The sequence below is a fragment of the Columba livia genome, chromosome 5, assembly GCF_036013475.1.
Source record: "Columba livia isolate bColLiv1 breed racing homer chromosome 5, bColLiv1.pat.W.v2, whole genome shotgun sequence".
NCBI lineage: Eukaryota > Metazoa > Chordata > Aves > Columbiformes > Columbidae > Columba > Columba livia.
Window position 1 is genome coordinate 24,035,354 of NC_088606.1, and position 22,683 is coordinate 24,058,036.

Here is a 22,683-nt window from a genome sequence, read left to right on the forward strand (position 1 = left end):
GATAGTGGTTTACATCGGAACCTGGTGTTCACGGTTCATTCATTGCATGAAATGGCATTACTGTGTTGACAGACTGCAGTACACTCTTCTAAATTTAGAGTTTTCCAGATGAATGGAGGAATGGGGGGTCGTTGGTTTTGGGTGGATTTTTCTTTAGCAGAACTTCTGTATATTCAGATTTAATTAACATGCTGACAGCAAAGGTTGAAACCTTGATCTTCTAACCTCAGTGAGACCAGAATATTTAGTGGCTTTGTTTCTGGAAGCTGTTCATTTGGAGTAAGCTTGGATCTATAAGTATAGGCTGAAATGTCTTGTTTGCCCAAGCCAGTGAGATTTCTGCGCACCAGTGGTTTCTGGAGACTGAAAATCTCTAATATCTTAAAACTAGATTGCTCAGCCTTCCTAGAATATAATTACACTAGTTCTTGCAAAAAATAAATATGACATTTTAGACCAAGTCAGCTTGATGTAAATTTGAGATAGCAGAAAGCAAATTTAAATGTCATGCCCAGCTGAACATAACTTTCCCAAATGTTTCCTTTGCCAGGAGACAAATTTCAAATGTTACCTAGTAAGGAAGGGCAATAGTCAACATCAGGTTCCTGAAGCAAATAGTTAGTAACTAATACAGGATCAGGTTGCAGTTGAGCATGGCAGGAATATGGTTTACTGACCTAATAAAACTTAACACTTTTAATTCAGGTCAAAGCTGCAGAGAAATGAAAACAGAGATATCAGTGAAGTTATTGCCCTAGGGGTACCCAACCCCAGGCCATCCAATGAAGTCCAGTATGACCAGAGGCTGTTCAACCAGAGCAAGGTAAAAATACCTTTTCACAGCTGTGCAGCTTTCTGTGAGAACATGCTCATCCTTCCTCAGGGGCTATGGCTGGAATACTAAAGGGATCCTGTTCTCACGGACCATGTAGATGCACTCTGAAAGGGGTCTCTACATAACTGGCAGGGAAACTATTGATCTCCTTTATCCATAGCTGGTGCAACGAAAAGGGAATATCCTGAATGTGTAACTGGATTAAAGTGGCTTTCTTGCTTTTTTTCTCACTGGGGAGTGGGGAGAAAGAAGCTATTTTGCCTTCAAGCTGCAGTGACCTTATTTTCTTCTTTTGGACAAATGTACTGACTGAATAAGGAAAACCTGCTCTGAGAGAGAAGCAAGTAAAAACTTCCCATTACTGTTATTGCTCATGTTAAAAATCCTTCTGAAGATATAGTTAACAGCAACATTTATTTTCCTTTATGCTATTCAGAGATTAAAATTAGATTAGGCTTCAGAAAGTCCCTGAATAGTTTGTCAATCATTCTTTTTCACATCTCCAGTGAAAGACTTGCAGGCAGAAGGGAAAGCTGATGAATCAAAAGTGAACAAGCAGGCACCACTTCTACTTTCACAGTTTACATAAGCCTCTGTGATTTGGATCAGTCAGCTTAAATAATGTTTTCCAGAAATTCTGAATAATATACATTTCTGTATGGCTGTACTTGGCTATTATAGACAGCTGTACTTGCAGGGCAGACTGAAATGATCCATTACTCTGAAAAATGAATGTCCTGTAATCCTTCCTGCTGCTTGCTGGAAGAGCAGAAGTGGACTTGACAGAGGCTTGTAATAATTGTCTGATGTTCTCTGGACTTAATGCCAGACCCAGAACCACTCATATCCTAATGAAGTACTTGAACTCATTTGAAATCAACAGTAAAATCACACAATGCCATCTTTGTGTATGTGTGTGACACCATCAGTATATCTTGATGTTAAAATAAATTAGCTGAATTTTTCCATGCTCATTTGTATTACACTGCTGTTTGTTGTTCTTCACAGGGTATGGACAGTGGCTTTGCTGGAGGAGAGGATGAAATTTATAATGTTTATGACCAACCTTGGAGAAGTGGTAAGGATATGGCCCAAAACATCTACAGGCCAAGTAAAAATGTGGATAAGGACATCTATGGTGATGATTTAGAGGCTCGAATAAAGACCAACAGGTAAGGAAATAAAGAGATATTCTTAATTGATACTCCAAAGTGACAGTCAACTGAGTATCACCTCTCCTCCTGCAGGTTTGTTCCTGACAAAGAGTTTTCTAACTCTGATCGTAACACCAGGGGGAGGGGCAGAGATGGACCAGTTCAATTTGAGGAGGATCCATTTGGTTTGGACAAGTTTCTGGAAGAAGCTAAGCAACATGGTGGTTCTAAACGGCCATCAGATAGCAGCCGCCCTAAAGAACACGAGCATGATTCGAAAAAGAGGAGGAAGGACTGAATACCTCTGCTCCTTGAGTAGTGGAGAAATGGACTACAAGCCTGGACTTCATGCAAAAGGCATTTTTCATATCGGAGGTATATAGGGGGATGGCACAATACAGCAGCTCTCATGTCGTGTGGATATATGTACACACACTAATCCTACATAGGACAGCTACCCCTGGAGAGTGGAGGAATGGAGACCACTTTGAAGCATTTCACAAGGGAATTGTTCTTTAGCAAGTGCTCTGACTTTGCTGATTCTCTGTTGGCCAGCATCTCAGGGTAAGAATGTAGCCCCTTCCTACAGCTTTAGGTTTTGTAGGTAGCTGAAGTTTTATTTCATCTGTTAAAAGCTTTTCTGCTGTATATAATTACTGTCTTACCCTGTAATGGATGCTAGAGAGTTTGACTCAGTCTTTCTTTAGTGTGGCTATACAGCTCTGTGGACAAGGAGGGGACACAGCTCGATTCTGTTTTAAAACAAATATTCATAGTTTCTCAGTAATCTTTATTTTAGTTTCTTTACATTTAGTGAAATAAAGCCTCCTTCCACCGCTCACTCACTTGGATTCTTTCTTTGACTGCGCCTTCGATATGACTGCTGTCTGAGAGTGAGCTGAAAAAAACAGAAATTAGTCAGTTAAGCAAGAAGGCCTGATATTTTTCATTCCTGATCTTCTAAAACATTCCTATGGAAAGGAGCAGATGGGTTTCTAACTGGTTCAGTTTCATGAGCTGCAACAACACTTGCAAAGTTCCTGATGGGAAAGTAGAACAGAATTTGCACAGCAACTGCTAGTTCTATTAGCAAAACCAGGGTGTTTCAAAAATATGGACCGAATTTCAAAGCAGTATAACTCACGATGGCAACATGTTACAATTACACAAAAATCTACAAATGGGTTGAGTTGAAGCTTTAATAAATCAATTTTGTAAAATTTTTAATGCATGCTGCTGTACAGACAACATCAAGAGGATAGTGGAATTTGACCCAAACGGCTCTCAAAGTGTCTCTTGCACTGAGGTCACTGCTGCTGTGGTTCTGTTTGAGGTCATCCACATCAGTTGCTAATGGTGGGAGAAAAACACTGTTGTCAACATAGCCCCACAAGAAGTCACAGGGTCCATAAAAGTGGGTCCATCTTTTTTGAAACACCCAGTACATCTTAAAAGCTTGTGCTTTCAAGTGGAACTAATAGAAGTTAACTGTCTAAACCTAGCCTAGAGCAAAGCAGGAGGAGTGTTCTTGTATTTTGCTTTTAGAGAAGCTTGCATTTTTGAAGAAATGAAGCAAGGTAACTACTGCCTGCCTTCTGCTTTTTATTTCACTATAAAGAAGCCTCTTGCTCTTGCACCTCTTGTTAATATCCTCCAAGTCCAGACAGTTTAGTGAACGTGGCTATCTCGCAGCTTAAAGAATAAAAAGTAGCAAAATAACTTCCAAGAAATTGCCGCTAAATGCTCATCTATGCTATTCTTAGTACTTATTTTTTATAATTGTATATAGATAACATCCTAGTTATTTTCAGCCCAAATTATGAGGGATCAGCCAGTTGCCTGGCTTGTCAGAGTTTAAGACTGAAGTCATCAAACCACTCCATTTTTGTACCACAGTTGTAACTATCAGGTCAGCTCTTAGAAACATGGCCTGAGGTAACCACAACCAATGAAGACTTCTGTAATAATATGAACTGTGTCAAGCAAAATACTTTATCCAATCAACATGCTGCATCCCTGAAGTCTCTCGTCCCTTCATTTTACTGTTACCATCTCCTAGCATTGAAAGTCTCAAAATAAGAAACTACTTGTCAGAATGACAATGAAGAATTATTCAAAGACATGAACTGATCATGTCCGTAAAACCAGCCTGGTTTTGCTCATGGTTTCACTCTGTACTACTAGGTCTGAGTAGCTAGGTGAGTTGGAACACATGTAAGTCAGTCTACAAAAAAATGCCCTTAGTAACCTGCCCCTAATTAGTGAACATACTAGAGGCAAGTGTCTGATGATTTTGACATGAGACCCGTTAATTTATTAACAGCTCTGGGCAGCCATTGACTCAATATCCTTTTTTCATTCTATCTGTCAACACCACTATAAAGTAAGTGTTTGGAAAGTGGTGGGCTGGCCATTTCTTTGCTGGATGTAGTTGCTGCAGCAAAGCCATATGAGACAGTTGTTTGACCAGTCAATAGCAGACACCTTTGTATGGGTGCTATGGCAAAGGTTTTAAACTGATCGTCTACACTGTCTCTTGATATGATGCCCTGAGATTGCTAAATAGTGTCACATTTTTCCCTTTACTAACATTTAAAATGTTAGCGATAGCAAGTAAAAAAAGCTACACTAAAGTTATCTTAAACAGATGAAAGCAGGCAGCTGATCTTTCCCACATGCAATGCCAGCTAATGATAAATGTTCAGTGAAGTTTAAAGCTTAGCTTTACATTCTTTGTCATCTGCCACCCAGTATCCAAATTAATATTGGAATCCTCCTGCAGAAACCTGTATTACAAATACTAACTAGTTGCATGGCAGTTCCTGAACAGTTTTAGCGCGTTCATATTCCTTTAGCTTAGCGCAGTAGAAGGTTTTGATCTCTGGTATGTGATCTCTGTGGTATCTATGGATATATGATATCAGAACTAATGAATCGAGAGAGGGGAATAAACAAAAGTGTTAATTATTTTAAAAACACTAAAAGCACGCTAAGTGGCAAAATGCTTAATCACGCTTGGAACAAGTATGGCAATATTTTGATGTTACTGTGTCCAACCAGAGGCAGAATCAAAGAGCTCAACTCATTACATTACTTCATTAAAGGAATTAGCACATTACCTTGGCACCTTCAAGTATGTGGGAGTCCTTCTGAAGCACATTCTGAACATCTTGTGGAGTTGAGAATTTAATCCAGCAATAACGTCTGTGAAAGCCTGTATCTTTGTCCTAGTTACCAATTAAAAAAAAAATACTGTAGGAAATGTTCACATAGGCTGTTAAAAACTTTCTATGGATATTCAATTTAAGGATTCAGAAATTGTCAGAGAAGTCAGTACACTTGCTGTTTCAGAAGACTTTTTCACACTCTAAGACATTTACATTTGAGACACTGACAGTGTGCGGGGGCCTAGCAGACACTGTTCTGCACCCCTTTCAATTTGAGCCCAGCAATCATAAAATTTAAGATTTTACGTTCTAGCTGAAGACTGGCATAATGCATAGCTAGTTGTTTCAAACTGCAGTAGTTATCTATGATTAAGCCAGTCACAACAGAACTGACATTTAAATGGCTGCCTGATTTGAAAATAAGCCTGCCCAAGGACTTCAAAAGCATTCAGCAAGACAAAGCTGCTGCTTAAGATACTAAGAAAGCAGGCTGCAAGTCAAGATGACAAGCACTAACTGCTCTGAAAATAAAGTTACTTTCAATAATGATTTGCCAGTCAGAAAAGACAGTTGTCAATAAAAGAGGAGACACTGCAGAAGAGCCAAGTCTACCAAAGTGCCTTTTATCCCAAGCTTTACATCAGAGTTCACAACAGCTCTGCCACTGAATTCACTCATCATGACTGGCAGCATTTCCAAAATCCACAGGGTAATGTAGTCACACTGCCGGGTTTCAGTATCCCAGTGAGGTCTTAATGAGAGTGTCTTACACTGCTGGCAGATTTCTGTACTCCGGCAGCATTAAGCATTAGTGAACACTCCTAAAGTAATCAGCAAATCAAAACATACACTTGTGCCTCAGTTCAGCTTTAACCGGCGACAAGGGCAGCTTTACGGTAAGCTGCCAGCCTCCGCAAAGAAGCAACGCGTTCTGCTCCGGGCCTGCGGAGCAGAGCGTGGCAGGCAGACGCCTAAGCTTCAGTGTTCAGAAACAGACTATTTCAAACTATTTCTCTCCATCTCCAAACTAGTCTGATAGCAAAACTATCAGTTCACTAACTGAAGTTAACACTAAGCTTCATTTAACAGCCCATTACTCCACCCGGAGAAACACAGGCAAGTAGGAGAGCCTCTGCTACTTCAGCAATGACCTGCAACTTATCTGTAACAGAGTGGAAAAGGAACACGTCTTGACTGTTCAGCTCTTAAGAAACTGCACTAAATACTATTATCCCTGATGTACGTGCTCAGAAGATAAATGGTCTAAATGGCAGAGCCGTGAACAGCTGACAGCTTGGGAGCACCCTGAGGAGGCTGCCGTTTCTGTACCTGTCCCTCGCTCTGGATGGGGAATGAACCCACAGCGGGGAATGTTTGTGGGTTCATACCCACACCTCCAGGTTTTTTAGGCCAGTGAAACCAGGCACGTAAACACTTTATTTTTTGTCAGAAGAAAGCTAACACCATGACAGAGAGCTCAAAGCATTTCTAGTTTAATCATTCAAGAACAACAGTGTCAACATGACCTGAGGGACACACTTTGTAAAGCTCTTTCAAGGCCAACAGGAACCACTAAGCTCCAGCGAGGCCTACGGCTCACAGACAAGCGGTGTGAGCTTGTGGAGAACACCGAAAATCTGAGCACCAGAAGCTTCTAGAAAACAGCTCCGAGGGAGCGGGGGTGCAGGGTTCGGGCAGGTCTCAGCAGCACAGCCGACCCGGCCGGGCCCGGCGGGCACCAGCCGGCGGCTCCTCCCCGCGTTACCGCGCTACTCGAAGAGCCCGCGGGTACTCACGAACGGCAGCTGGCACCTCTGCACTGCCCCGAACTGGGAGAAGTACTCCTTCAGCTCCTCTGCGGGGGAAACACACCGGTTACACGGGCCCAGCGCCCCCACGCAGCCACAACCGCCCTGGCCCGACCCCACAGCCTGGACAGGCACACGCGGCGGGGCCGGCGGGGCGGCCGCCGCCTCCTCCTGGGCCGCCCGGCCCAGGGCACTCCCCAGCGCCGGTGGGGATGAGGGGGACGGCATGGACTCACTGCTCGACACGGTCCAGGGAACCTCAGCCACGAAGATGTCGAAGACCCTCCTGGAGCGACGCCCCACCGCCCGCACCGCGCTGGTCGCCGCCATCTTGGAGCGGCGGCGGGAGGGGCGGCCCCGCCCCGGCAGTGCGCACCGCAGCACCGCCCGCCCGACCTCCGCCGCCTGCCCGAAATGGCGGCCGGGGCGGCAGCGGCGCTGACCCGGGAGGGCGGGGAGGACGCATTCCGCCGGCTGTTCCGCTTGTACCGGCAGCGCGACGCGTCGGACTTGCGGGGTGTGGTGGATTTTTCCGTGCCGGGGAGCCAGGTAACGCTGGGCTCCTCCTGCCCTCGCCGCACGGCGCGCCCCGGGGTGTGAGCGCGGTGCTGCTGCAGCCTGTGCTCGTCACCTGCTGCTTCCCCCCTCCTCGGCGCCCAGTCTCTAGTCCTGTCCCCGTACAGGCTCGAAGACGCACCATTCCGGCCACGAGCCTCTTGGGGGTCACCGCTTAAAAGTGAGCTGCATGTCTGGAGCCAGGGAGCCCGGGGTGTGCGGCTCTGGAGGCCCGGAGCCCCTGTCCGCACTGCCGGGCTCCCCCGGGCCGCTGCGTGTGCCGTGCCCGGAGCGCGGAACGGACCCGCTGAGGGGCCGGCCGGCCGCCCCGGCCAGCACGCTGCCTGTCTGCAGGTTTACACCTTCTTACTTACGTTTATTTGGTTCTGTAATGTTTAATTAGAGCTCTGCGCTGCAGTGAGGGATCTTCAAAACCACGCGTTACTTAAGGAACGTGTGGATGGAAGGAAAAAAAAAACTAGAACAAAACGACAAGTGTCACTGTGGGAGCTGACACTGTTTCCTGGGCCTCCTGATCCTTGTGTTGGCCCTGAAATACCTGGCCGAGCCAGAGAGGGAGCCAGCACCGGCTTCTCCCCCTGCTGTGCATGTGTTCTTGCTGGCTTTCTCCTTGGTGAAGTTTCTTCTCCTTTCTTACTCCTTAACGTATTATAAACATTTGGCTGAACCATCAGGACAAGTCCCACCGTTGCAATGGATTAGGGCACACGGGAGCACATCAGAAAGTAGCATCCACCATGGTTAGACATTTGCCATGTTTGAGTGGTGGAGAAGTGATCCCTTAAACGTATCTTCCATTTAGTCACCTCACGACAGGATAACGGATATGTGCTGAAGTATTGCTAACCAGGGATTTTCTATGTATGAGTTTATATGAAAAAAGGGAGTAAGGAATATAGTTAAACTTTGCCTAATTTTTCATAGCTCAAATGCTTAGCCTTTTCTTTTGACTGTTCTATTAGAATATATATTTTACTGTCTTTTCAGACTATAATTTTGACATTGTTAACAGGACACAAAACCTGACCCATATGAAATTCTTCAAGGCGTTAGCATTAAACAAGGGAGCTGTTAACATTTCAGCCTTTCCTGAGCTTGCAGCAATCCTTTATCAAATAAAGGATTCCAGCATTACAGACCTTCTGGGAAATTCAAAGTACTTGAGAGCATCGCAAGCATCTGTCCCCTCTCAGCATCATTTTTCTTGTGCCTTTAACATTCAAAGATCAGTTGATAGCTCAGGAGCAAAAGCATCTTTTATTTCTCTTTCCCCAAGGATAAAATGTGGCTTTTCACTTTAAGAAGAGCTACAGGCCTGGCAGATTTGCCCAGATACTATTGTTCCATTTCTCTCAAAAAACTGCTTCAAGTGATTGAGCTCTTCAGTGAAGTGAGACGTACCCCAGCTGCCCTGCTACCAGGCATATTTAACTGATTCAGCAAATGTAATTCTTCAGCACAGAAGCAGCTCCCGTTCTCCAGAAGCCCTGGCAGCAGCTGGTGTGGAAGCAGACTAAGAAAGTGGAAAGGGGCAGAGTCTTAAAGGAACAGCCTTCCTGGGGACATCCTGCAGACAGGACTCCAAGCCAAGCTCTTCAAGGCTGGCAGTCACGGAGCTGCTCTGGGCAGAGAGCTGAGAAGTTGGTAGAGCTGAGCATGTTGCAGGAGCTTCTGCCCAGCACTAGTTTAGAGTTTTCTCACAAATTTTATGTATGTAATTCTGAGCTGTTGCTCAGAACACGGTAACCAGAGCTGCCAGCCTGCAGAGAGAATGATTTATGCATTCACTGCTGCAGACCCTGTGTGCTTGTACTTAGGCCTTGATTTCATATACACTTTAAACTGGCATAAAGTAAGTCTTACCATCTTTGCTTGCTTATTTCCACTATGGCCAGCTCTTTCCTTTTCCACACCTGTACTCTTGCACAGCCACAGGGAGAACTGGACAGGGCAACCAAGCCAGAACAAAACCAACCTGCCTCTACCGTGTCCTTCCCAAGACAGTTTCCAGTCCAAAGGGATGAAAGGGTTGGGAGCACAGTGAATGAGTTTGTTTCTTTCAGCGTGTGTTTGCTTATTGCAGCTTAAATGCATGTGTTACTAGGACCCAAGAGAGTACGTTGAGGAATGTATCTTGCTAAGCCTTGAGCTGCTGACTCTGCTGTTGGAAACAGGAATGGCAATGTGGTATTCAGAATTTACAGGATTTCTGCAGCCCTTCACATTAGACAACTTTGCCCATTTCGTCACTGCGCTACTACTTCTCTGAGTTACAGATGAGAATAGTCATCTATCCTGTGGCATCATGAGCAATAACTTATATTTGGAACATGCTTTGAAGGTATAAAGTGCTATTGGTACTAAATATTGCCCTCTAATGGAGATTGATAGTTACCAGAGTGTTTTATAATGATGAGGCTGTACTGTGGAAATAGACAAATAGTGCAGAATTTTTTCTCATTACTATAAATAGGGTGTTTTTTTATGAATGGAGGACATCTTGTGTTCTTGTGTTGAGTACATACCAACTCTCTTAGCAGTGTGCCGCCTTCTGGTCACATTTGCTTAGACAATAGTTCTGTGGCGCAATTGGCACTTTGATGCAACTTACCTTGCAATACGGTAGCATTCTTTCTCATCAGTGCCATGTTTGGATGAGTTTTGTTTTGTGGTTTTTAACCAAATCTGTTTTCTTTTGCCAGGTGTTCAGATCACAGCTCAGTATTTCTTCAGTCAGTGATCAAGATGCCTCCAGAGCAGGGTTACGACCAGTTAGCCAGTGGAAAGCCTATGGCCTCAATGGGTATCCAGGTAGGTAGATTTCAAAAAAAAAATTAAATATGGCCTTGTTGCTTTGAATTCAGGTGTCTTTCATCTTATCTTCCTTGCCCTGCCTGAAAAAGCTGTTATGGTTCGCTTTGGTGTAGTTGAATGTTTTTTTTAAGTGCAGGAGGACAAACGAGTCACCTAAAGGGTGGGATGTGGGAGTAGATGAAGGTCAGAACAGAAGGGCCCATTCTTTCATGGTCTCTGATCAGTCAGACCATCCCTCATGAGAATGGAGCCCTGTTGCCTTTGATAAATAATTTATATTTCTGCGGCATCTGTTTTTTATCAACGTACATCACAAAAATTAGCTAAGTGGCTGAAATACAGCAATTTCAGGGATGAAGTGTGGCAGCACCTTGCTGGTGTAGAACAGTGAGTACAATAAGTGAATAAGAACCTCTTGTCCTATTCAAGATATAGAGAATTTCGTTAGGCAGGTTATTTCAAAAGTTGACATGGTTCTTAGGTTTGCAGGCTACCTGGTACAGTCACAGGAAGAGGTTAGTTAGGTTGAAATGGACGTCCAGAGATCTAGTCCAGCTCCCTGCTTAAAGCAAGGTCAAGTTGAAAGTTACATCAGATCTCTCAGAGCTTTGTGTGGGTGAGTTTTGAGAATCTCCAAGGACAGAGATCACACAACCTCTCTGAGCACCCATTCCAGTGTTTGGCCATTCTTGTTGTGTTCTTTTTCACCTTATATCTAATCAACATTTGCCTTTCTGTAGTGTGTGACTTGTTGCCTCATCATCTTGCCGTGCACCTCTGAGAAGAACCTGGCTCCATCTTCTTTGTATTGCCCCTTAAGGTAGATGTTAATAATATGGGCCAGTGTGCCATCAACCTTCACCGCCACAAGGGCGCACTGCTGACTCCCGCTCGGTTTGTCCTCCGAGACCCTGATCCTTTGATTTAGAGCTGCTCCCTAGTTAATCAGTCTTCAGGCCGTACTGTTGTATGGGCTTATTCTGCCCCAGGTGCAGAATTGTTACTGTAGAACTTCCTGTGGTTCTTGTTGGCCCATTCCTTCAGCTTGTCAATGCCCCTTCCAGTGGCAGCAGTGCCCTCCAGCGTATCCACTGCTGCTCCAATTTCATGTTGTTTGTAAGTGCAATGAGGATGAATGTCCAATTGTCCAGGTTGTTGATGTAGGTGCAGTTGTCAGTCTTGGTCCCTGTATCGATGTGAGGAATGCAACTCATAACAGCCACTGGACCATCAACTCACTACTCTTTAAGCCTGATGGCCCAGCCAGCTTTTGCTATCTAGTTTAGTTTACCCAGAAACTCCATGAGTGCCCAGTTTGGCCCCAGTGATACTGGAGGAAACTGGAAAATGTTGCTAAGTTGAAGGTAAACAGCATTCCCGCTCTCCCCTTGTCTGGGCATCTCACTGTAGTAGGCAGTAATGTTGGTTGGACAAAATCTGCCTTCAGTAAATCTGTGCTGGCTGCCCCAGCCACCTTGTGCCTGGAAGTGGCCATCATGGAAGTTTGCTCCATAATCATACCAGGGATTTTGGTAAGGCTCATGAGTTTGTTGTTCCCCAGGTCCTCCTTATTTCAGGGATTTTTATTCATTTGATTTTGTTTTTTCTCGTGTTTCTTCTGGTCATCATGACTGCAGTCATTGTCTGTGTGAGTTGCCATGAAGCCAGCCTACCACTTCTGAAACTGGAGCAGCCACACTAGCCATCCAGCGTGGTTAATTCACAGGGAATTGAATAAGTTCCAGAGAAAGGCTTCCACCTCTTCTTGCCTCTATAGATTCTTTTTTTCCATTTAGCTGTCATATTATAGCTGCCCTTGCTTGGTCTCACTTGTCATTTTATGTCTGTCTAAATGTCTTTCCTAGCAATTACATGGGGAGGGGGAAGATCACAAGTGTTCCACTTAACTGCGTCTTTTCTTCTGTTTTGACAAAGAAAACCTTTCACTAAAATGAAATGCAAATACATTAATAAATTCTTAGTCCTGTTCAGAATGAAGTAATTTGTGGACAAGAATAATATTTTATCCTTTTCCAGAAACTTTTATCTGGACATCCCAAAGCACTATAAGATATTTAACCAACTGCCTCAATAGCCATGTAAAATAAGTTGGAATTTCCTTAGTTTGTCTATGAGCAAATGGAGGGGAAGTCATTTGGTTTTGTCCCCACAGTGAGCAGTGAAATATAAGACTAAGGAAGCTGGGTGGATTTCTGTGGAGGTGTCTGGAGTTGTGGGTGCTGCTGTCTTTGGTGATTTGTAACTGACACAAATTGGTTTTGTGAGGAGTTGTTCTTGTTTCTAGACATCTGTGTGTCTTCTCCTTTGACTGAGGCTGGAGACCACTTCCACTAGGTGTAAATTAATACCTAGTCTGCTGCAAGATTTTGCTGCAGTAAGAGAATTGCATCTGCTTCCTGAGGGCAGATTCCTTTAGCACAAAGACCCCTGAAGAATTTAGCTTTTGCACATTCCACTCAGGCCAACTCTTTCAACACCAGGAGGTTCAAGTGTGTTGCCTTCAAAGCTTGCCTGTGGTGTTCTGTAGTCAGCTCAGGAAGAAAAGTATTTCCTCCTCTTCTGTCTTCAATGTGTGGCAAGTCACTGATTTCTAGAACTGTTAGCCCTCCCAGGAACTGTTACGCTTGAACATTAGTGTAGAATTTTATAGTAAAACTCTGCAGCTCTTACAAATTCAGGGTTTTCTGCCTTTCTTGATATCAGAAGCATAGTGGTAACCCATTTAGTTGTTCTCTCTTTTAGAAATCCAGGATAATCTGGTTTCTTAGGAGTAAGCAACAATAGATTTGGAGAGACGTGAGTACATTCTAAGCTTCTGATACAAGAGTCATAAAATGTAGATTCTTGTTCTCAGCTCTGTGCGGAACTAGCCCTCCAGACTTCAATTCTTTCATTAGTACCTGGAGATAATATGTAGTACAGCATAATTTCATTAAAGTGTTTTGAGAACACCACGTCAAAAACTGTGGACAGAAAGGGCAATATTATTATTCTGTTCTATGCAGAGGCCAACAGAAAGTAAATTTAATGCTTTTGGCAAATTAACTTCTTGTAAGCAGACCTGTCAGAGGCTGCCATAGTCTGCAGGTGCAGGGATGGAGTGAAATGAATGACAGTATGTTATTAATAAACTGAAGTCTCTTTTTCTAACGAGTTAATTTAATCTTGTGAGATATGTGAGAAATGTGGCAGGAAGCTTTTTCTCCGCTTTTATTATCACTTTCCTAAGGCCACAAGGCAAGCTTGTATCCTACTGAGATGCCTAGCCTTGCTTCTTCCCTTTTCATCTATTTTTGTCTGTTTAACTTGATATGACTGACAAGTTCAAAAAGACACAGTAGGGCAAAACCTTGAAGCCTCCTTTTCCTTTGTTCCTCCTATACCCTTATCTCTCTTTGAACGTGAATTTTGTGTTGGTGAGTCTTACTGAATTGACAGTCTTTGAGAGAGTGCCTTGGTTCTCAGAGTAGGTGCAATACAGATTAATAACATCTTCCCATCAGACACTTACTCGTCAATACTGTTGACCCTGGCCTGGAATGAAGCACCCCTGGGGTGCTGGGGGAAAATTCCAGTGAAGAATCCTGTTAGCACTTCTGGTAGTGGCAGATCTTATGTCAAGGACTCTTCTCTGTTAAGAAATAGACTAAATCAATCCATTACATCTCTGCTGACCCTCTTACCTGCACTGCTGCTTGAACTCTGCCTGAGGTGCCTGGCTAAATGAATGTGCAGACTAGCTACAAGTTTATTTTCTTTTGCTAATTAACAATAACTGCAAAGTATTTGCAGTCAGCAGCTGGCGGTTTGGGATGTAATTTGACTTTCATCCCCTTTGGGTATTGCCATATGAAAATATAAAGATGGATACAACCAGATTTAGTTGGAAATAAGCATGAAGCAAAGGAGAGGAGAGTTTATGTTACTAGCGATTGCTCAGCCTGTGGACTGTTCTCTGCAGTTCATGATGCTGAAGTAGCAGTAAGAAGACAGTCTGAACTCAGACACAACAACAAAGTGAGTTTGAAGTCTAGAAAAACTAGGCCAGAATTACTTTTAACTTCACAGGGTTCAAGACAAAAATCTTGTGGAATCATTTCAAAATCAAATTTACTCCACAGCAACTGGCTTTCCAAGTTCTTATTCTTCTATCTACCTGTAATCAATATGCCTTACACAGATATGTCCTTTATTGTAAGTTTTCACTCAGACCAGCACTGGCTGCCCTCCCTGCCTTCTACCTTATGGCCACCATTTGTTTGTACTGAAAAAAAAACCACAATAGGTTTTAACTATTCAGAGCTGTTATTAGATTTCATCAGCTTATATGCAGAGTCAGTGGTTATATGCCTAAGGTGGTTTCTTTAGTACCTTCAACCCCTGTCTTTTGCTCTAGTTTCAGGAAAAAAACAGGGAAATGCCTAATCATACTTCCTCTTCACCCCCTCCCTTTTTCTCTGTGGTCAGGGTTTATTTTCATACCAAACCCTTTCCTCCCGGGCTGCCAGCGTCACTGGGTGAAACAGTGTCTCAAGCTATACCCCCAAAAACCCAATGTCTGCAACCTGGACCTGCACATGGCTCCTGAGAAGACCATTGACCTGTGGGGGCAGAGCAAGGAGCAGCTGAGGTGAGTCCACAGTAACCTTTGGTGGTCAAAAGTAACAGAGCCAGAACTGGTCTGCAATGAGAAGGTCTAAGAAAATGAGCAGGGAAGGGAAGCTGAAAAAGATTGTATACCTGCTGGCAGTATATAGATGGTTCCAGACATGCCAAGTTAAAGATGGATTTTTGCATGGCTTGATGTGTATCCTTGTTAATTCTCTGCTTTCACACTCAAAATGGGATTTTCTAGTAGCAAATTATTCCAAAGCCATCGGCTAAATAGAAAATAGTGACCTTGGCTGATACCATGGTTCTCAGAGGCTTGCTAAGCACAGGTGCAAGTGGAACTGGGAGGTCCCTCTTGGCCTCAGTTTTCCTGAGGCAACAAGGATCCTTTCCCAACCTCCTGCTCATGCCAGCTCTTCTTCCCAGTCAGCTGTCAGACCTAGTGTACTGTAGTTGAAAGGCTGTATGTGCACTTTTTGATCTCATGTCAGCTAGTTTCTGCATTTCTGTTTTCCAAAGTATTTCTTTGGCTTGGTGTTTCTTTTTATACAATCTGAGATGGGGATTAAATGTACCTGTTTTAGTGGCAATGGTGTTTACTCTGAAAGATTCCCACAGGTTCAGAGTTTTGTGGCTCAGCTGCATTTCCTCTACCTAATTTGGAGTTTAATGAAGAATATATCAAAGTTTAAAAGTCCAAGTTTTAAAGACCTTTTTCTTTTTTGATTAGAGTCACCTGTAAAATACATACAAGATAGATGCTGTTTACAGTACACAATTTTTTAGTTATTTGAGTATTTATGATTACCTTGTAGATTTCACTGCTTGTTTTAGGTAACAATTGTTTCATGTGATGGAGTGACTGGAGTGTGATGTGATGGAGAGTACAACTCTCATCTTCCATCTCTGTTAGTAAAATTGACATGCTGAGATTTTTTTCTTCAAAGGGTCTCTTAACATCTACAAGATATGAAAAGGCAAAAGCAAGATTTGGACTTTTAAATATTTACGCCTAGGAGTGAAGTTCTGTCCCCACTTGAGTTTTCCAGGCTCAGTCAGAATTAGTTACAGAATGCAGGTGCCTTTTTTGTTTAAAATACTGACTTTCACATTTGTGTTCCATCAAGGATGAAAAATTGTTCTTTGAAAGTATTGTGCATTGTGCCCTACAGCTGAAAAAAATGTGGTACTGTTCCAGCTTGACAGGCCTTTCCCAGCAGCTCCTCCTGCACACACAGAGAATGATCAGAACAGAGGTTAATTTGCAGCTGAATCCAGTTCAGTTGAAAACAGTGTTTAGAAGAGTGACGGCTGGCAGAAACACTGGCAGTTTTATTAAGCACTTGCCTGAGTCTTCAAGTGAGCAAACTGCTGTATTTGTGCTTTTATTGAGGAGACAGCAGATCAAAGTAGCCAACTTGTCTACTACTTGGAATGAGAGCTTTTCGGGGAGGAGAGAAACAGAGCACTTAACTAAAAAGAGGTTTACTTCCAGAATTGGGTGCAATTTTAATGCTTTATAAAGCCATCAGGAAGATGCATAAATGTGCTTGGGTCACGGCTTTTCTGCTCTTTTCAGGATGCAGAAATCACAAGGTAGGGAGTGTCCATACAGTTCCTAGAAATGTATGCTATGCTCTCTTCACAAAGTGGGGTTTGTGTGTTTTCTTTAGTGCCGGGGACAATTAAATCCATAAAAGAGGGTACAGCATCCCTACAAGATATAGACATATATTCCTATGTATAAGGAAACAGCTGGGGGAATTTTGTAGATGAAATCATTTACCAGTGAGTAAAGAAAAAAGGAGCTTCAGATCAAAGCACCGCTGCTAATTCAGTCTTGCTCTTTCTAACACAGTTATACCAGAATTTCTCTGTGCTTTCTTGTTCGGAGCACCTGCTGCTACAGCTCTAGGAACTTCTTGTTTCCAGATACGTAACATGAGGACTTTTCTCTCCTTAGCAATCACATATGAAATCACATGCAAAATACTAAGTTCTGGGAATAAGGACATACTGAGTGTATTAGAGTTCTTGCTGTTGTGCGAGCACTCCAGCACTGTAGTGAAACAAGGGCGCTTTCAAAATGCAAGTGCTAAAAATGTTTAATTATGAACGTAAGTTTGTTGATTGAAAGATGTAGAGGAAGGAGTTGTGGGCTTTCCCTTTTCAAAATGCTGTGTCACCTGCTTGTAGGCTCCCTAAATTGTTTCAGGCAGGATGTATTTGACAGTTACTGTGTCGCTGCATTACAGTAATTGCAGTTGCTATTACCCTATGACAAAGATGGAAACTGGAAATCTGACTTACTTTCAATAATCAATAAGCTATGAAAAATTACTACAGATAAAGAAACTGGCCTTTTAATCCTGTTTCTGCTTCAGCTTAGGAGGTATCAATATGGTGTAGGTGAAGGGCAGAAGCAAGCTGTGCATCCAGGTAGAAATGCCCATTAAATGCACATGCTTTGCTGAGACTTGAACATGGCAGCACAAATATGAATCCTGTTTTGTAAAAGAGAACATGTCTTACTGAACTAATGAGGCTATAAATGAGAGCCAACAATCTGGTGCTACTGTTTATCATGATATTCTGAGTACATTTCCCTTTTCTTTCTTTATTTACCATAACACATGACTTGGCTTGAGTAAAGAAGCTGAAATTGCTGGAATAAGTGGACTAGAAGCCACATACCTTCTTTTCATATTTGTCACTAGTATGTTTCTGTCTTACTATAGTAATATTCTTTTCCGTAGGCCATAGTAAAAGCCCAGCCCTGAGGTCTCTACCTGCCATCATGACCTTCTAGTAAGAATGGGAAATCGATAGGTGGTTTCAGACCACTGGGTCCCTCTGCATGAGGGTTTTCCCTTGAGAAGAACAGGTTTTTGTTGTGCATAGCTGTCTGGATAGGAAACACCTGCAATCTGGACTTCTTGACATTACAAGATGTAAATGGTCATAGTTAGTGCTGTCTTACTGAACATTGAGTCAGTCTGCCTTAAGGATTTCTTGTAAAAGTACCACATGGTAGAACTAAAGGCCCTTTGCAGTATGATACAGCTTGAAACGCTTCACTGTCAGGCAAAGCATTTTCCTTTTTTCCATTAACTGACTAGAATATCTTTTCCTTGTGTTTGCAGCTTTTGGATCTTCACGGATGCTCTTCTTCCAGGTGCTCAAATAGTATGTGCATAATTCTGACTTTTAAATCTGAACCAGTTCACTGTGTCTTCTCCATCTGATAATCTACTAGGTACCATGTGGAAAATACAAATTTTCAAATGGACAGCAGTTGGCAGTAGGCCCTACAGCTTGCACAAATTGCGTGAACTCAATGTTCAAGGTCTTCGGAGGAAAAAAATTAATGGCACTGAAAATACAAGTTTAGCATTGATGGTTTTAATATGCTGTCATATGGCTGAGTGAATCTTATTACTGTATGCTGCGCTACCAGAAGGCCCCTCAGAAATTAACACATCCTATTTCTTTCCATTTTGTCTTTGCAGAATGAAAGGTTCCAGTAAACGGGAGCCGAGAAGCTTATTGGAGAAGCTGCGCTGGGTGACCCTTGGTTACCATTATAATTGGGATACTAAGGTATTGAAATTAAATTCTTCTCCATTTTTCTTGGCAGTAAGCACTCAGAGTGGCAGACAGAGTAGAGTATCATGGAATAAAATATAGTAAGATGCTTATGATCCTACCAAACAGTCTTAAGGAAAGGCTGTAGCAAACCATGCTTGTAAGAACCTTTTAATCTGTATTAGTTTTCTGTGGAGTATTTACCAGTGAAAGTCCATTTCTGCATTCTTTCCTTTGAAAGGTGACATAAACAGCATATGCTCAGCTCTAGGCCTGTGACTCCATTTCAGCGTGAGTTTTTTTACCCTGCTGAAAGGGATGGTCACAAAAGCGTCGTTAAATACTTAGGGTAAGAATGACCTTGAATGCTTGAAGACAGCTACTTCTGAGAAATTACCCCTCCTTGGAGGGGTGAGAGAGAGCAGGAAGAGACTGCTGTTGATGTGACTTTGAACTTAAGAGTCTGAATCAGTACAGCACAGTCTCACTAACTAACAGCTATTTTGGGGCTCCTTGAATATTGTAAAGACCAAAATAAACTTTTTCATAAGACTGAGTCAGATGGAGACTAAGAAAGGATGGCAGAATGAATATGCAGTCTACCAGTACACTGCAGATACTTAACCAGATCTGCTTGCAGCCTTGTATTTACCAGGTCGGTGTATTATTGGGTGGCCATAACAAAAACTTAGTTATTCCCTTCCACTCCTCTCAGAATCACTCATAGGAGAGAGGAAAAAGTAGGTTTGCAATCGGTTCCTGTTTGTCTTATTCTTTGGAGAAGGAACAATGATGCTCGTTTTGGAGCTTTCTGTTGATGAGATGGAGAACTGACTCTCCAGCTTTAGGTAGTGACCAAGTAGATCTTCGTGATGTTGGTACTAACCTTACTGACTTCAAATCTGCCATCCAGATAAAATTATTTACTCCATGATTAATTGAATCTCTGGCAGTCTCAGCATAGGCCCAGAATTAAATGATAAGAGGTAAGCTTGTTGTGGTTCTGCCTATGCTGTAGTCATTTTCCAGGCAAATATGATGTCCTTCACCATGACTATCAGCCAGACTTCTGAGTTCTCATTCAGTGTTTGTTTCCAATTGTATTTGCTGCTCAAGTTGGGTGTAGTTTGTTTTTAATTTTGTTCTCCTTCCTCCAGAAATACTCAGCAAATCACCACACTCCTTTTCCCTCAGACCTTGCATTCCTGTCGGAACAAGTGGCTGCAGCATGCGGGTTCCAGGGCTTCCAAGCACAAGCAGGGATCTTGAATTACTATCATTTTGACTCCTCACTGGGAATTCATGTGGATGAGTCTGAACTAGACCATTCTCGGCCCCTTTTATCATTCAGGTGAGTTAAGGAAAGTACTCAAGTGTTGTGGAAGGCTTGGTAGCATTTTTTTCCTGTGCATATGGTTATAGGAAGTCAGTATGATGTAGCTTGCTAATTTGGTATATAATGTTCGCTCTCTGAAGATTTGAATAGTGGGAAACTAGCTCAAGGGCATAGACTTTTTTTTTGAAAGCTGCTTGAACAGCATGGATATGGTACCTGGAGTGGAAGGGCTCTTTGCACAGAGCACAGTTCTGGTCTAAAGCAGCAAAGGGGCAACTGGGTACTAACAGGCAAGGACTAAATCCATCAGCAGAGCTTCAAACCTGGCAGGGCACCTGATCATACTATGCCTACCTTGGACCAGGCCTCGTAGTCTGTTTTCCACATCCTCATTGTAAAGTAGTTCCTAGGAGTCCATCTGGGTTTTGTTGTTTTTTTCTTTTGAGGAGGGAGGTGTTGTTGTTTGGGTGGTGGTTGGTTTTTAAGAAATTTAGTTGCTAATATTTTATTACAGTACCTGTAATTGTTCTCTGCCCGAATTTGTTTTCTCTTCTCTCTCCATCTTCATACCACCTGTAGTTTTGGGCAATCCTCGATATTTTTGCTTGGAGGCCGGAAGCGGGAGGAAGCCCCAACAGCAATGTTCATGCATAGTGGAGATATCATGGTTATGTCTGGCTTCAGCCGTCTGCTGTACCATGCTGTCCCGCGGGTCCTCCCCAACCCTGAAGGGACAACTTTGCCTCTGTGCCTGGACCAAGCACTTTCTTCAGACCTCCCTGTCGGCTCAGTCATCGAGCACAGCTCCGATGAGGATTGGCAGGTCTGTGCCAAGTACTTGCAGTCTTCCCGCATTAATATGACTATTCGGCAGGTGTTGGCTGAAGGTCAGAAATTTCCAGAGGAATCTGGGACAAACACAAAGGGCCAAGCACCCTCTGAAAACAGTCACCACCAGGAGAAGAGCAGCGCCAAGAGACATAAACCAAATACAGACAGCTGACACCAGAAGATCATGCTGACATGGACTGGACAGGCAAGCTCCATGTGGAATTGGGAACTAATGTAATCATACTCGAAGTCAACTTGTCTGTACAGGTGTTAATAAACTTTTACAGAATAAGTGTAGTCCTTCTTGCTGTAAGAAATAGATTGGGGGAGAAAGAGAATTCAAAAGGAAAGGGATGAGTTCAGCACTGGGCCTTGGACATTTGCTGCACTCAGTTCCATTTAAAATACCTGTATGAGAATTTTAAGCTTGGTTCAGTGATGCTCATGGAGTATTTTGAAATCCTTGGGGAGAAAGTGCTAGCAAAATATACATAATTGCTATGTGTTAAAGAATCCTATTGAGCATGTAAAGCTCAGCTGAAGTACATAAACAAGTAGGAATGAGAATGAGCTGCTGTGGGTGTGAGACCTACCTTGGGCATTTCCAAAAGAATCCTCTCTACAGCAAAAATTGGTTCAGTAATCAGAAACTAGCAGCTCCCTGAAGCAACACCTGCTTGCTGTAGTCCTGTGCTTTCCTTTTGCCTGCTTGCTCCTCCTCAGCTGCAGGAGAAACTGATCGTAGGAGTGGAGCTGGAGCTTTCTGCATGCCTCAGATTTTAGAGGGAAATGACTGGGGTCAATATCTACTTAGAATACCTAGTACCTCCCAGTTGGGTCTTCTCCCACCAGTATGTGATTGAGCCCCACAATTCTAGTCTTTCAAAACTGTCCCCTCTCAAGTGCCTGCAGATTATGGTCCTGCAGTCTCAAGCTAACATCTTTAAGGGACAGAATGACTTGCAAGTGGAAGCAATGGAGTTCCGAATTAAGTACCTAAAAAAAGAAATTAATCAGTGACTATCTCTGTCACCCAAAGATAAAGATATTGAAGCAAAAGAAAGCACTAGCTTATGTGCCCGTTCTCTTGAAGACTCAGACCTTCCTATCTGCATTTTAATGTAATTTTAATTGTTAGAGTACAATGTGCTATCCTTGGGGTATTTTGTTGCACTTTTCCAATGAATAAACTTACTTGGTTTTTAAATTAAAGATCTCTATCAGTTTTGAGCTGGCTTCTTTTTTTTTTTTTTTTTTTTTTTTTCCTTTTCTTTCTCTCCCTGTTATTACAATGTATTGTTAATGCTGCCGCATGCCTTCTGCTCTTCCCTCTAGGCTTCTTTTGGTTCTACTGCCTCTGCCAGCTCTGCTTTCCTTGTGGGCAGTTCAGGGTTTGTCAGGAAGTTTCGGAGAGGTGTTGCCTGCAGCGTCAAAGTCCAATTTAATAGGTACATGGCAGCTCTCCCTCATGGAGAAAGTGTGTCTGGTCTGCTATTTCATAGCAGGTGAATGTATGTATGTGTGCAATTAATTCCTCATACAATACTGCAATGAGCTCCAGTAATTTCATATTTTAAAAAATCAGATGTTGGTGTTAAGGCCTTATACTATGACAGAAACATGTTTTTCCTCTCTCCCAGGCCTGGTGTATTTACAGCTGAGCCTTGGGAGATTGAATAGTATAATGGAATGAGGTTAACCTATGTCCAGAAGACCTTTTCAGCTGGTTAGCAGTGGCAAGACCAAGGGCAGGGGCGGCGCAGGGGCTGCACACAGGGGCTCTGTCACCCCCATGTCACAATGCCAGCACCCGACAACGCTGAGGTCACAATGCCACGGGCAGGATAAAAAGGAGCAGCCCCCCGTGTCCACTGCCAGAGCTGGCCTGGGGGCAGCCCCAACACATCCCAGACGAAGCACTTGAGGAGCTGGCTGGCGGAATCCC

At 43.1% G+C, this 22,683-nt stretch overlaps 3 protein-coding genes across 4 annotated transcripts in view; 2 read left to right on the forward strand and 1 right to left on the reverse strand.

Moving 5' to 3' along the window:
- Positions 1-2,830, forward strand: part of SNW1 (SNW domain containing 1) — a 16,403-nt gene extending 13,573 nt beyond the window's left edge. The window contains exons 12-14 of the mRNA XM_005502366.3: positions 706-823; positions 1,844-2,007; positions 2,083-2,830. Of these exons, the coding sequence (XP_005502423.1) occupies positions 706-823; positions 1,844-2,007; positions 2,083-2,287 (487 nt within the window). The 3' untranslated portion in view covers positions 2,288-2,830. The remainder of the gene's footprint in view (positions 1-705; positions 824-1,843; positions 2,008-2,082) is intronic.
- SLIRP (SRA stem-loop interacting RNA binding protein) lies at positions 2,759-7,362 on the reverse strand. Its single transcript, XM_005502502.3, has 4 exons — positions 7,201-7,362; positions 6,953-7,011; positions 5,109-5,216; positions 2,759-2,887 (listed from the first exon to the last, which is right to left on the reverse strand). Exons 1-4 carry the CDS (start codon positions 7,292-7,294, stop codon positions 2,828-2,830), a joined length of 321 nt encoding a protein of 106 aa, XP_005502559.2. The 5' UTR covers positions 7,295-7,362; the 3' UTR covers positions 2,759-2,827.
- Positions 7,291-21,966, forward strand: ALKBH1 (alkB homolog 1, histone H2A dioxygenase). Of its 2 annotated transcripts, none has more exons than XM_065063815.1 (6): positions 7,291-7,513; positions 10,243-10,351; positions 14,843-15,005; positions 18,496-18,586; positions 19,729-19,922; positions 20,487-21,966. In XM_065063815.1, the coding sequence occupies exons 1-6, from the start codon at positions 7,379-7,381 to the stop codon at positions 20,908-20,910; spliced, it is 1,116 nt and encodes a 371-aa protein (XP_064919887.1). In that variant the 5' UTR covers positions 7,291-7,378; the 3' UTR covers positions 20,911-21,966. The 2 variants fall into 2 exon arrangements, with proteins under 2 accessions (XP_064919887.1, XP_064919888.1); XM_065063816.1 differs by having other exon boundaries at positions 7,352-7,513; positions 20,422-21,966.
- The last annotated feature ends 717 nt before the right edge of the window (positions 21,967-22,683 follow it).